Source organism: Hippocampus bargibanti, linkage group LG03, assembly GCF_051943395.1.
Source record: "Hippocampus bargibanti isolate YZ-2025 linkage group LG03, ASM5194339v1, whole genome shotgun sequence".
Classification (NCBI taxonomy): Eukaryota; Metazoa; Chordata; class Actinopteri; order Syngnathiformes; family Syngnathidae; genus Hippocampus; species Hippocampus bargibanti.
In genome coordinates, this window is record NC_142736.1 from 23832385 (window position 1) to 23847692 (window position 15308).

The window sequence follows — 15308 nt, forward strand, 5'->3', positions numbered from 1 at the left end:
CATAAAAATAAAATACAAGAGATGCTGTACAGCCAGCAACTCTCACAGCGCCATCTTGAAGTCAAACAACAACAAAAATAAAAAATAATGTGACACAAAACAAAAGACACAGGCATTCATTAATTCTTAAGCACTTTCAGTACCTAGGAATTGTGCGTTGCCAAAGGACTCTTTGTAGTTTTTCAGAAACTCCTGCAATGTAAGGTACTGCTACTCCTCTCCTTTTTGTATCTTGAGGTTTCATTCCCTATTCTTTCTTTCTGACATTTGTTAAATGATCACTAAGGGTAGCCACAGTTTGTGAGTGCTCTCCTGATATGTTTTGACTCCTTTTCTCTACCTTCAACGCTTGTTGGTATTAGTTTAGACCTATGCTGGAGGGTTCTGATAACTCATAGTTTGTGTTGTAAAGGGTGGTTAGAATCGAAAAGTAAGTATTGGTCAGTGTGCGTAGCCTTCCTAAAGACTTCTGTTTTTAGCGCTCTGTCCTCTTTTATAATTACTTTACAATCCAAAAAGGCTAGTTGGTTCTCTTTAATGTCCTCACGAGTAAATTTAATATTGATGTCTACCGAGTTGAGGTGATCTGTGAAGGATTGAATTTCTTGTTTTTTAGAGTTTACATATTCTCCCCAGGCCATCGAGGCTTTTCTCTGGATGCACTGGTTTCCTTCCACCTTCCAAAACATTCACTCTAAATTGTCCCTTGGTGTGAGTGCAAGCATGGGTGATTGTTTCTCTGGTTGTGTGCCCTACAATTTGAAGGCAAACGGTTCAGGGTGTCCCACACCTTCAGCCCAAAGACGGCTGGGATAGGCTCCAGCAGCCTCTGCTACCCTTGTGAGGATAAAGCAGATCGAAAAATAAATAAATTGAGATTTTGATCCAAGTACGGCCACGCTCATGTCCGGGGGAAGACAATTGTACTCCCAAATGTTTAAATAGAACTTGAATAGAGGAAAAAAAATATGACTCCATAGAAATTACCAATTTTACAGCGTAGCTGATCATTTGGTGGATGATGAAACTCAATGCGGGGGTGGTTATAATGTAAATTAGCGCAAAAGTTATATGAGAGTGGGTCAAAAGTGCAGAATGACACGCTACTGTGGAATAGCCAGATAACAAACGGGCCATTTGGATGTTTTCACCCTTGATTGGCGGGCAGTAACTCCAAAGTGCCAACTATTTGTGCACAGTCAAATGGCGAAAAAAGGCACCTTTTCCCATTTTTTTTGACTGTGAAATCATTCCATTCTGATCACCGCAAAGCAAAATCATTAGTTTTGACAAGGTACTGTTGTCAGTACTTAATTTCTTGTTTCTTTTTCAAAAAAACTGGAATGACGCAAGTAGAATTCCAGTCGGGCATGATGGACTGTATAGTATGAAAAATGTTGGCACACTAGCACGACTTATCCTTTTCTAATTGTGAGCTAGTTAATTCCCCAAAAGGATTTCAAATCAGGTTTCATGGTTTTAAGGCAAATCTAAAATGTTGTTGTCACTCAGGAAACAAACTCTTGCTTGATGCCCAATAAAGCAAAGTGAGATTACCTTTTGTCTTTCAGTTGACTTAGACTTATATCATCCATTTTAAAAACTATTATTATGCTGTTATGTGATTCATGCAGGGTCATACATTTTTGTGTCTGCTGTCAAGAAATTCATTGACGCTGAGTTAAACCCAAAAAGTGCATGTTCTCCATGGTTGCTCTGGCATGAAATTAAAAAATTCTACATGTGTCGTGCGTCTCTTCCATGTTTTATCCCCACCACAATCTAACAGGTGTGCCAGATCCAACTTGATCTCTGGCAAATCTCACCGTATATTTTATCTCAGTAATTGGAAAAGCTGCTTCACGGCTGTTTTATTAATGAGCATGCACCGCTCCAAGTCTATATATTTTGTTATAATTTTGCATTGTTGAAGTATTCTTGTCCATTTAGTTTCATTGCTTATCCTTAGTCACAATTTATTTTTAATACTCATTACGGCTGGAGAGGTAAGTGGTTGCACTCAGAAAGCAGGTTGTTGTTTAGTGTCTGCGCTACAAAAACATTTATCTAAATATTGTTTCAAAATGCATTTCCAAGCCGGTTGGCTGCTCGGATGGGTAGAAACTTTTTACTTGTTCATCATTTATTTCTGTTGATATAATTTGGGGGTCAAAAAGTACATGACCAACCTAACAGTAACCACTGTAACCTGGCGTTGTTCAATCGCATGTCTTTGCACGTTTTTGAATGAGAATTTTAATTTCTTGATTGATTGGAAAGGCCTTAATTCTCCTGTTGGAATAAAGCAGAAATAGTCAAATGATTGCTGAACCGTTCACAACCGTCACTGAAGTTACAGGCATAGTTTAACTGTGACAAGGACAGTGGTTGCTATGGTGGAGGGCTTATCATGCTATCAGGTTACATGGTGCATGAAAGAGTTAAGATTTAGAGATCACATTTCATTATTTTGGCAAAACCATGGGCGCTTTATGTGCCCAGCGCAAGACGAGCGTAACATGCATCCTGACTGTGTAGACAGGCAAATCTAAAATAGGAGCATTATCACCACCGTAGGAGTGAATATAGCTGATTTCTTTCCCAGCTTCAACACTTTCCATTCAGCGCGAGAGACGTGCGCAAACTATTGTATATGATGGCAGGAATTGCTGTAGTACAGGCAGAAGATTGGCACACAAAATACAGTTAAACGGAACTTCAAGCGCTTCTTTGTCCATTGTGAACTACTGAGCAATTGGAGACCACCTTCCACGTCGATTATCCGTCCAATGAATTGACTTGTATGATAATTTATAAGAATGAATGCAGACTGCTGTCATAATTATGAATGAAATAACATGATATCGACCACACATCCACAGAACTACATTGTGCCACTGAAGAAAAGACAGGAAGCAGAGCTGGATGTAGCTGAGATGTTGATGTTTTCTTTGAGGATTGTGACTTAGGATAAGCAATTGAGGTTTTCTTGGGAAGTGACGAGGTTGGATAGGATCAGGAATGAATATATAACAGGGATAACTCATATTCGCGGCTTTGGAGAGAAAGTCAGAGAGGCCAGACTGAGATGGTTTCGACACGTCCAGAGTAGAGAGAGTGACTATAACGGGAGAAGGATGATGAGCCTTAAACTGCCAGGCAGGAGACCGAGAGGAAGACCAAATAGGAGGTTTATGGATGTTGTCAAAGAGGACATGAAGGTGGCTGGTGTGAGAGAAGAGGATGCACAAAACCGGGTTAGATGGAGGACACTGATTTGCCGTGGTGATCCCTGAAGGGAAAAGCCTAAAGGAAAAGAAGATCCACAGAACTGCATTTATATGTTGTAATCCTTCTTTCGACAAAAAACCTCATCATGAGCTGCCAAATTTCCAAACCCGTTACAATGTATTTTCTCTGGCATAAAAAAACACAATAAATAAAAATGCTGGAAATAAAGCCCAGGTAACCTCTCAGCCATGCATGAGTGGTCCATCGATGAAACGGTTTCTTCAGCTGTCATCTGTACTTATCTCTGGACTGTATATTTTGGGCCAGAGCTACCTGCACAATTTTAGTTAGCTGACAAAGCTGTTTGGATGAGCAGCGAAACGTCTAACAAAAAGAAGTACATATGACGGCTGAAGAAACCATTTGTATGTTAAGGCCTAGATATGTGTAGCCACAACGGTCTGTAAACCTCTTTAACATTATGCAGTTCCATGATAATGGTTTCAGAATAAGAATCAGAATACCTTTATTCGTCCCGCAATGGGGAAATTTGCAGTCCACAGCAACAATTGAAGAGGGATGGGGTTGGGGTGGGAGTGAAAGGATAGAAAACAAGATATTCTAAGCATAACAAAATAAAAATGTCAACTGTTTGATGAAAGACCAAGAACTTCCACTTTGTAATGGTTCCGACTTGAATTACGCAAGGTGTGAAATTTGTGACACTGTGTGAAGAGGATAGAACACTGGAGAGAGGTGCAATCATCCAAACCCCGCGCTGGAAGGTTTCCGCTGCTTTGAGCCATGTACGTCGCAGATGTGCTTAATTATACACAAATACATTGTCTGTTGTCTGTCTGTTATTTTATATTTGTTTCATATTGTATTAATTTGCAACAAATCTTTTGAGATCAAGGAGGCATAAATTGTTGTATAAAAACTTTATTCTCAAATAATATCTTCAAAATAGCAGATAAAAGTGACAACTCTTTTTGACAACAGGTTATGATACTGCATTTACAAACTGTCTGCTTGTACACCTTCGGAGTCTGCATTATTTTGTTGTCTCTTTTGGTCCTTACCAGAAGTCATAAAAATAGCAAAGGTGGTTTTAAAAAATGGCGACATGATCACAATTAAATAGGAGCCCCCATAATTTATTACCAGTTAATCTTGGGGGAGATGTTTTCTGCTTCTTTGGGCCACCATGAAACGTGAAAAATAGTGGTTACAAATGTAGGACCTTGATCTACTCTTACACAGGAACACTCTAGAAACATCTTAAAAAATTCCATGAGTTGATCTATGATTCAGATCGCAGTAAAATAACAATTGAAGTCTTAGGTCACCACATATTTGTTTTAATAACCTTTACAGCATTTTTGACTGTAAATATTAGCGCTAGGATTTGCAAGCAAAATTAACATATGTTATACCATTACATACAGCAATGGGCCTTGAATTAATTTTAAGTGGGTTTCTCGTAATACTTGGCAGAAAAACATGTGATAGTCCAAAACAATGAAAAATATTCCAATTTGCTCAAATGGTATTTCATCTTCACGCACGTTGTCCAAGCGTCATAATTACTTTTTTTGATTCAGCTGTGTCAACCTACAGGAAGGTTTGAAGAAACAGGATGTGGGAGGGCAGCTAGGCGTGAGAGAGAGAAAAATTACACCGCTAAGACTGGTTAGTTTCATTGTTTTGGGCTGATTCCAGTCAAGAGTCATCCTTTTTGTTGTGTTGAAGTTTGTTGCTAGCTTGCCACTTGGTCTGATTCATTCCGGAACACAAGACATGACGTGAATTGTGAGTGTCGCTAACCAAACTTTCCACTGTGACAAAACACAAAGCATTTTGCAATGACCTGTTCTGACTCAAATCTGAAAATTCGGATTCGTTATTTGTTTCTAACGACCAGTTCACTTTTCTATTTGTGGTCAGCACCGATTTGTCCAAAGCACTAACAGGAACGAAACCCTTTTGAAAGCGATGTTAGCTGGTATGCTTATTCTTATACGCTTATGTAAGTAGAACTGCAATACATAACTGCTTAAAAACAATTTATATATCGAGACCAAATATTACTTATCAGTTTAATGAACTTGTTAAAACTTCATTAGTGGTGTCAATGAAAATAGGTCTTCCCGTTGGATAGTCTGCTGTTATTGTTGTATAACACACGCACACACACGCACACGCGCACGCGCACGCGCATGCACACGCACACGCACACACACACACCAAATGGGCAGGTGGACAGGGGGCTTCACACTGACGCTGCTTTCGAGCTTTGTTCATGGAGTTAAGAATGTTCCACATATGATCCAGTGGGATATATGCTGCAGTCCGATCACTTGTTAAATGAGAATATTTTTTGACATATTAAGAGTACAAAGCATATGACATTCCACATGACCTTGTAAAATATAAATTTATTAATTTTTTTTATGATTTACAAATACAGTAAAGTCTCGTTATATCGATATTCAAGGGAGTCCGAAAAAATATCGATATAACCGGGACTATCGATATATCCGACCCTGCTTGCATGTAATTTTCTCCGTGCGTGCATAGAAATAGTATCGATATAACCGGGACTATCGATATATCCGATATAACGAGACTTTACTGTATTTAAAGAAGATGAAGAATAACCTGTTGTGTTTTTTTTTTATTCACCATCGGTTAGAATCTTGAAGGCACTGCCTCTTTGCTTATGTCCGGGTGACATTTTCATTTTATTCCACTGTATATGATCATTACAACAACTTTGAACGGTGGCCCAAGACTTTTGCAGTCCTTTATTATCCTGTTGCGACTGTGCCGCACCATATAAACCTATTTACCACTTTTCCAGGGTTTATTTTGCAAATGTTTTTTTATGTTCCTGTGTAAGAACAACATCACTTATTTTGATAATTCCGCGTCGCCCTGAACCGTTTCATAGGAACCATAATACATTATTTTTTCAATAAACAAGATATTTGCCAACCTACATCATTGATCATAAAAAGTACAGTATGTTTAATCGTTTCTAGATTTTTTTAAACAATGTCTCCATAAAAATAGATTTCTGTACAAAAATGTCTCTTTTGTTGCACCGACTTCAAGTTAAGCGGGACGAGATGACAGCAAGGCGACAGAAAAAAATGACGATGATAATGGTGCGGATGGCGCTTGGAAATTTGCTGTCTTCCTGAAGGACCTCCCAAAAAAATGTCTGTGAAATTTGTTGAGACGAGACTGTCATGAATGACTTACTCTGAACTGGAGAGGGTTCATTCCATTTTTGTCATTTTTCAAACTGGAAATGAATAGAGAAAAGGCAGAGCTTTCAGAAGAATTTTGGTCTAAAGAAGGTTGTCAATTTTCAAAAATTGATATTCAGCGATTGAAAGAAACCAGAGTGCTTTATCAAAGTTCACGCAAATGTATGTGACTTGGAATTTATATTAATGTTGGGATTAGCGAAAGATTTCAAAGGATCTGGAATAGAGAAATTAAAGCAAACCCAGCAATTCTGTAAAAAAAATCCCAAAGAAGTGATCATTATCTAAATTAACAAGACCCATTGCAAATCCCTTCAATTTTAGCCCAGGCAATAAAATCAATCACTCTTTTCCAAAACAACAAAGATGGAGGAGGCCCACTCTAGTTCTCAGTGGCTTTAACTCTGCAATTTCATCGAAACATAAGGATGAGAAAAACAAAAAACAAAAACAATTCCTCCAAGTGAAGCAAGGTTATAGGTTCACAAGTTCAACTTGACAAGGTTGTCCGAGATAAAATATTGAGATATTCATGTTAAAATGACATCAAGCACCATACACCTCCCTGCTGAGGATGTAACTTAAATTTTGTCGGATAATTCCCGAACTTAAAACTTCGGTTTGTAGCTGCGGGCTGGAGACTCTATTATGGCACAAGTAACCTTTGATGATGCACACGCACGCTCACAGTGCATTTAACTCAAGCTCGGCCGAAGCACAAAGTCCCAAATGTAACCTCTGGAAGCACAGCTCTAATCTTTTACGCAGTAGAATAAACAGCAGTCTACATTTTTTTCCTGATCAGGCGCACTAAGAGATCAGCGGCGTGCCATTAGCAGATAAAATTAGACCTTTTATTACGCTGGTGTAAACCTCGCAGCCTCTTAATTTCTGGCTCGATTATGCCCTTTTGGCTCTGTGGAAAATCTCAAATGATTTAATGAGATCAATTCAATGGAGCGTCTGTGGGCACGCCAGCATGAAAAAAAAACATCTAACTCATAATTTTGGGACAAGGCATTGTTTAGTTGTGTGTATTCTGCCGTTTGCACGCTTTGACTCTATCAATAGGAGTTTTAAGTTTGAGGGTTGTTTGTTACGTTGAAGATGGGTTTTGTTTTCTCTGATAGGAATTCATCACTTCTTTTCATTTTTGCCGAAAGAATAAAATCCTCTAAAGCTAAATGTTTTTTTTTTTCTTAGTAATTGAACCCATCCATGTTTTTTTTAACATTCATGGTTATTTTACAGCAAACCTGAATACAAATTCATGTGAATTGTGTAAGGATGGAGTTGTGAGACATTGTATGCAAGTTCATCAAAGATAGACTGAGGATGAATCATTTCCAAGGCAACTCAACAGAATGTGAACTTGAGGCTGGCAAAGTCATGCCGGTTCAAGGAAAAACACCTGAATTTCAACCCTAATGTGAGAACGATGTGTGCTGTATGCGAAACCAGCCTGCAGACACTGGAATACTCACACTGACACCAGTTATATCAAAACAGCATCTGGGGGTGGGGGACAGTTGACAAGAATTTGTATCGTTCCAGACAGATGGATGATACTGGATTGTGAAATATCGCACATAAATACAATGTTTTGATTTCAAATGTCAGAAATTCAGCTGGATGCTTATCTTATGTTTGAGGCAGTGAGTTTGGAGCATCGCTCATAACGTTGGAACCGTCTTGGCACAGTAGCTGTAGTTGAAATGATTAAGGGGCTCATAAGTTATTGAGAAATGACTGCGCATGTTGTGTCATTTTGAAGCAACTAAACAAGCTGCTTTTGGCCAATTGCTGCAGCACGACTGGTTGTAAGTGCTTTTTAGTCAAAGCAAAAAAAACACACACACACACACACACACACGCACACACACACACACACACACACACACACACACACACACACACACGCACACACACACACACACACACACACACACACACACACACACACACACACACACACACGCACACACGCACACGCGCGCACACACACACACACACACACACACACACACACACACACACACACACACACTTATATACGTATATATATATATACAGTAAAGTCTCGTTATATCGATATTCTCGGGAGTCTGAAAAAATATAACCGGACTATCGATATATCCGATCCTGCGGCATGTACATTTTCTCCTTGCGTTCATAGAAACAGTATCGTAATAAGCAGTACTATCGATATAACCGATATCGATATAACGAGACTTTACTGTATGTATGTATATATATATATATATATATATATATATATATATATATATATATATATATATATATATATATATATATATATATATATACAGTATTTCGAATTGGCTTAAGAGCATCTCAAGCCAGTCTTATGTCGAGGCCTGACTATTCTGTATTTATCATGTGGCACTCTTTTTTTCTAAATCAATTTTTTTTCTAAATGTTCAAATCTTTTAAGTTTTTATTTCCAAAAATATTTTTACAAAAAAAAGTGTGAGTGGAATAATCACCTTTAGAGTGCGTCTCCATCGTCAAAGGTCAAAGTGCCATGGTTAGTGCGATGTCATATTTCCATTACTTCAATGTCAGAGTGTCCCCAAACTTAGAGCTGTTTGCTCATACAAAATATGTGAAAGGCCGAAAACGTGTTTTTTTTTGTCAAATTATCACTCACGTAACACACTCAAGTCAAAGGGCATTGATACAAAGTCAATACATGTGCACCTTGCATGTTCATGATCTCACACATTTCTCACCTAAACACGACCTGAGACTTTACTGATTCATTGAAGGTCATGGAGTTTGTTTCTTGCAATCTTTTTTGAAAACTAAACTTTTTAAAGATACACTGCAGAGGATTGATTCGTAGGCTTAAATATAGCAATAATGTCAAGCCACGCAGGCTGTGGGCTTTATAAAGTCATCGGGAAGTGTATTAAAAGATGTGTAATGGGCGGCGCATGACGGTCTGAGTCGTGGGTCATTAAACTACCGGTATTTTATTTTTTTTTTTTAAAGACTTGTTTGTTGCTGAAAACTTCTAGCGTCTACTTCTTTTATCTGAGATGTTTTTTAACAACTTGATACTAGCGTAAAGCATCACACTGTGTGCTATTTGGGTGAGCACGAGGGTGAACAGCAGCATTCAATATGAGCTTCCAGAAAAAAAAACATGGTCATTAACACAACATGAAAGTCATTACGACACAGGAGGTCCACAGGTAAAGTCTTCTCAACTTTCTGGATGGGCTAGAACGTTGTCACAACAGCAATAAAAACACACTTTTTGTGGGCGTTGGGCCGAAATATATATGTGTATGTACAAACACTCTCTAACCCTGTGTGGAGCCATCTGTTATCTTCTTTTTTTTTTCTTTTTTCTTTTTTTTTTAAAGATAGAAGCTTTGAATAAAATTCTCTTAAGTTGAAGGACCTGTTTTCCAAACCCACGTCAGACCCCAAAAGTATTCATCCCCCCCCCCTCTTTTTTTCATAACCCAGTCAGAAAAACATACTAGTGCAAAATTTGTGCAATTGCAGAGTCTATATAAAGTTTATAGTTGGGACAGTCCCCAGCAGCAGATTGGGAAGTCCTATTGGGCCACTGGGTTTTGAACATTAGAGTCTGTTCATGAATATCTTCACTGAAGAAAAATGCCAGAAGAGACAATTTGCCTCTGCTTCCGTAGCAACCTGTCCTTGACTCTCCTTCCCAACAGAGTAGTTCCTCTGTCCATTTGTCTAATTACACTCAAGTCTTCTTTGTTTGTTCATCTGCTTATGATTTTGTGACTGACTGGTGCAAAATATCACCTGGCTGAGATTCTTGTCCACCTTGAGACTTGAAGACATTTCCTGGGTCGACAACCTTGTCAGTTCATTGCCTCCAGGTCTCCCTTTGTTCAGTCAGCAAGCACGGAAACCTGGCCGGTCCAAGTATGACACCTGGACTATTTGATTGTTTTGACAGCACACTGGAAAACTCACAGTTGTGTATAGCATCTCAATTATTTGAATTTCTGATTCATCAATGTCTGGCTAGCACTGTAGCAGTGTTGGAACCTTATAAGTATTAATAGTGGGTTTAAACCACTCTTAGGACTAGGTCAAAGGTTCAGGTAGTCATTCTGAACACATTTAAGGACAAATGGCTCCATCCTGGATGGGTAGCCTGTATCCTCATCGAGCAATTTTGTATGTGGCACTGAATGGGAATTTACTGCACATAATCAGTTGGGGCGTGGAATAATTTAACATTTCAAAAGGTTCCGACTGATTGTTGGCAGGTCCTTTAGCAAAAGGGAATGTGGTTAATGGATGCTGCCATTACTAGGTAGAAGACACTAATCTAGTCTGTTTACATTCTGTACTACTAACATAAATACATTGCCTTGTGGAACTTCAGTCATTGCATGAACTGAATTTAGAGGGCAATGTCACAGCTCTGACAAAAAAAAAATCTGTCTACACTACCCTGACACCTGGGTTTATTCCTGTCAAACTCATCCTAATGCCCCCTGGGGAAGTTTGTCCTGCACCATTTGTGCTGACATGAATGAGCCATCTAATTAGGATGTTAAGCCTAGTAAGGTAGAAAAGGGGAGGATTGGTTCCCCTGAGGATCCAACCTCAACCATCAGCCAAACACATCTGGGCTGCAGTAGCGAGGCCGAGTCAGCCTTTTAGCACTGTGCATACATGTGTATATATTTGGCACGGGGCTGTGGAAATAGATTGAGCCAACCATCTATCAGAAGGCCATACAGTGTTCAAAGATGGAAGTTAAAAAAACCTAGCACTATTTTTTCCCGTTTATGTCGGAACACCTCCCTGGACCATGAGCTAACCTTTTTAATGACATCACTGTCTAATTTTACCGAAGAAGGAGGCGGTGGATGCTCCTGTCACGGAGGAGCAGAGGCACATCACTGTACCGAGTGTGATGAGTGCCAATCATGAGTTTGCTTTTTGTCCTGATAGTTCAACCACATGGCGGACAGCCCCGTTGAACTGTGCCACTAATTAGAGTAGTGACTGATGTGCTGGACTACACCACAGTGCATACTGTATTGAGTGTGGTGTCAAATCGAACGGCTTTAGCCTCGGTGGGCTTCATGTTGGTGTCGTACATGGGATTCTCAAATGATGCTTGACCATTGGTGCTTTCATGGCCGACGTAGCCATTGTACTGGACCTTTGGACGGGTTCTGAAATCAGAAGAAAAAGTGCGGTTATAGCCAATATCATTTGGAAAAGAACATATTGCGCAGACAGAATTGGTGTGGAATTATAACCTCAAATGTCAAAGAAGTGACAGTTTGGGAATTGATCACAGTTTTGAGGAAAAATACAGTCATTAATAAAGTCACACAAATCATGACGGAATCCGGATATTTATGTAACCAGCAAGAAAACTCAAATCTCTTGCGGTTATGTTATATTCACCCAGAATGGTGACTGGGTATTTTCTCGACATTTGACTTGTGTTATAAACCGACATAACAGCTTCTTGTTTTCCTTTCGGCTTTTCCCTTCAAAGGGTCGCCACAGCGAATCAGTGACCTCCATCTTCAGAGGTTTGATTCGCATGTTTGTTTTGGCCAAGCTTTTACGTCGGATACCCTACCTGACACAACCCTCTGTATTTATCTGGGCTTGGGACATGCACAATTAAAGAACAGCTTGTGTCCCATTGTGGCTACAGAATAAGCAACCTTGTTATGAACTTAATAAAGATGAAGATGCTCAGTAAAAGGTTCCCAAACATAAAATGGTCATCGGCACAGCAACATTCAAAAGAGCACAATTATACATTCAATAATAATAATAATAATAATAATAATAATAATAATAATAATAATAATAATAATAATACACTGACATAACAGCTAAGAATGGTTAATACTAAGGCTGAATGGGTACTTGTTTTACCTATGCATCTGTCACGGAAAATGTATTATGTTTATGCAACACACAAGCATTAAATTACTTCATCTTGTCATTATCTGCACTCGTGCGGAAGGAAAGTCCTTATTGGGTAACTCATTACTGTATGTATTCAGAGTTCCATATACTCTGTGATAGGCCAGTCACACACAGTGACTGGCTCCCACAAGACAGACTTTCTGCAGAACAAAGAACCATGATGTCTCGGTTCTTACTTTGTTTGACTACAGCTCACGTTTCACATGGCAGTTACCGTATTTTCCAGTGTTGGAAGTGCACTGGAGTATAAGGCGCACCTCCAATCAAGGGTGTATTTTCAAACATTTTCCATATGAAAATATCCAAAGAAAATTAAGGCTTTTGGGTGCACCTTATACACTGGAAAATATGGTACTCGGTTTTCGTTGGTTCACTTATTTTTCCCTCCATATGATTTTTAAAGTTGTTTGGTTCACTCCTTTCATAACACGTGGAGTGATTTTTCTCAATGTTGTCATATGAAATAAGTAATCTGTTTGAACCGGAATAATTTAAAATGTCAAATATAAAATGTCAAATATTACGTAAGTTAGATCCATAGGTTTAGTAATCAAGAAACATAAGCATGACATAATCATGCGGGTAAAGTGAATTTCAGCATATTTCAAGATAAAAAGTCCAGAGAATCTTGGGATACTGAAGATTCATTCAATATGTTTTTAAATGTATGCTGTCAAGTTCCCAAATTTCAGAGAAACATCTCGCTTTTGAACTGCCACATATTGCTTTTCACGTATTGCTGTGATTGCATGGACAGCAGCTTGCAATCATCCTCAAACATTACCTAAAATGTCTTGATTTCAAACCAATATCACATGAGTCCATCTGGCAGAACTATAACGGTAATGTGATAGACAAATGGTGAAAGGCAACTATGATGTCCAATTTAGGATAGTCTCATCTAGTTCTTAATTACTACAATATTGTGGAGCTAGATGTCAGGAAAAAAAATCATTGGCACCTCCCTACCCACTCTCAAAAACTTGCACACTGCAAGAATCCTGGTGCGGAAAATCCTACTGGACCCTCCGCACCCTGCCCACCACCTTTTCCAGCTCAGGCAAGCTCTACCGATTCATGTGCACCAAATCCAGCAGACATTTCAACAGCTTCTTCCCCCAAACTATTAACTCTCTAAACAGTCACCCAAATAGAACTCTATAGTGCCTCCATTTTTCTCCATTTGTTGATGATACTAGTGTTCTACATACTAGGCAATAAAGATTCTGATTCATAAATTGGCCACTGACAATATCTTAGATATGTTTTGGATTGGGGTAAAACACATTTTTTGAAAAGACGCCAATCCGAGTGGCCCAAAAAAGGTGATAGTAGCCTTAACCACCTGCTAGCCGACGTTCTAGGCAAAGCAACAATTTAAATAAAAAAATACACGACACCTGCGGATCAGATTGAAGATTCCCTTGTTCCAAATGTAGCAGAGCAACCACAGAACATAGACTTCTCCATGTTTCATGCATGCATGCATGCATACATACATACATACATACATACATACATACGTACATACGTACATACATACATACATACATACATACATACATACACACACACACACACACACACACACACACACACACACACACACACACACACGCACGCACGCACACATACATACATACATACATACATACATACATACATACATACATACATACATACATACATACATACATACATACATACATACATACATACATACATACATACATACATACATACATACATACATACATACATACATACATACATACATACATACATACATACATACATACATACATACATACATACATACATACATACAAAGGGCTGATGTGAATTCCTCCACGTCCCACAAGGGCATTTTCTCACAAGCTTTGTGCCTCAATAAGTATTTGACCAATTTTTCTTTCACCAGTTTCATATTATTTCAGTGACCATTTTATTTTCTTTAATAGTAGGGTACCAACAAATTTTGACTGGATTGCATGAGGACTCTGTAGCTGAAAGACTCTTTGACTCTGATCTCATTAAATGTGCACGCGTGCGTGAGCACGACTGTTTGTGTTCGTGTGTGTGTGTGTGTGTGTGTGTGTGTGTGTGTGTGTGTGTGTGTGTGTGTGTGTGTGTGTGTGTGAGTGTTCATGCTCCGTTGAAATCCAACCACAGGGAGCCACAATGCCTACCTTTATGGGCTAAACCTATTGCTATACAAAACCACATAACAAAGACTCCCCTGCATGGCAGTAGCTCAACATGCTGCATTAGATTCTGTTTGTGGCTTTGTGTACAATTCTTTAATTTTATCGCTGGGATGAAAAACAGCACATGTAATTGCTTTGACAGTATTATGGGGTCTGTGCAGGCAAACAGGCCAAACCAGGACAAACTGCAGGGGACACTCTCTCACTCTTAAGACTTTCATTAAAAATACTTCTTTGGAAAATGCAATGATAAAACACTATACCGTAATGCAACAATATTGTTTTAGTTGGCTTGGCGTTGTGGGCGATTGTGTTAGTATGCGAACGGGGCATGAACTGGCAAACACACTTCTGGTAGATGAGTCACAAAACATTTACTGCCATGTGAGGTGCGTTGCAGGTAATCTCACAAATTTGCCAAGCTTCAAGCTGATGTGATGATGAGCAAATGATAAAAAAGCAGGATTTAAATTGAAAATGCCAAATAAATAATGCCACAGTAAAACACAGTAGGGGGGGGGGGAGAATAAGGCATGATGAAAGTCAACCACAATCTACCCTATTATCCTTATATTTACACAACCAAAATGGACATCAAGGTATAATTAGTGCA

General features: G+C 38.9%; 1 protein-coding gene across 1 annotated transcript in view; it reads right to left on the bottom strand.

Moving 5' to 3' along the window:
- Positions 1-8850: 8850 nt before the first annotated feature.
- Positions 8851-15308, bottom strand: part of csmd1a (CUB and Sushi multiple domains 1a) — a 379749-nt gene continuing 373291 nt past the window's right edge. The window contains exon 75 of the mRNA XM_088992707.1: positions 8851-11710. Within this exon, the coding sequence (XP_088848833.1) occupies positions 11551-11710 (160 nt within the window). The 3' untranslated portion in view covers positions 8851-11550. The remainder of the gene's footprint in view (positions 11711-15308) is intronic.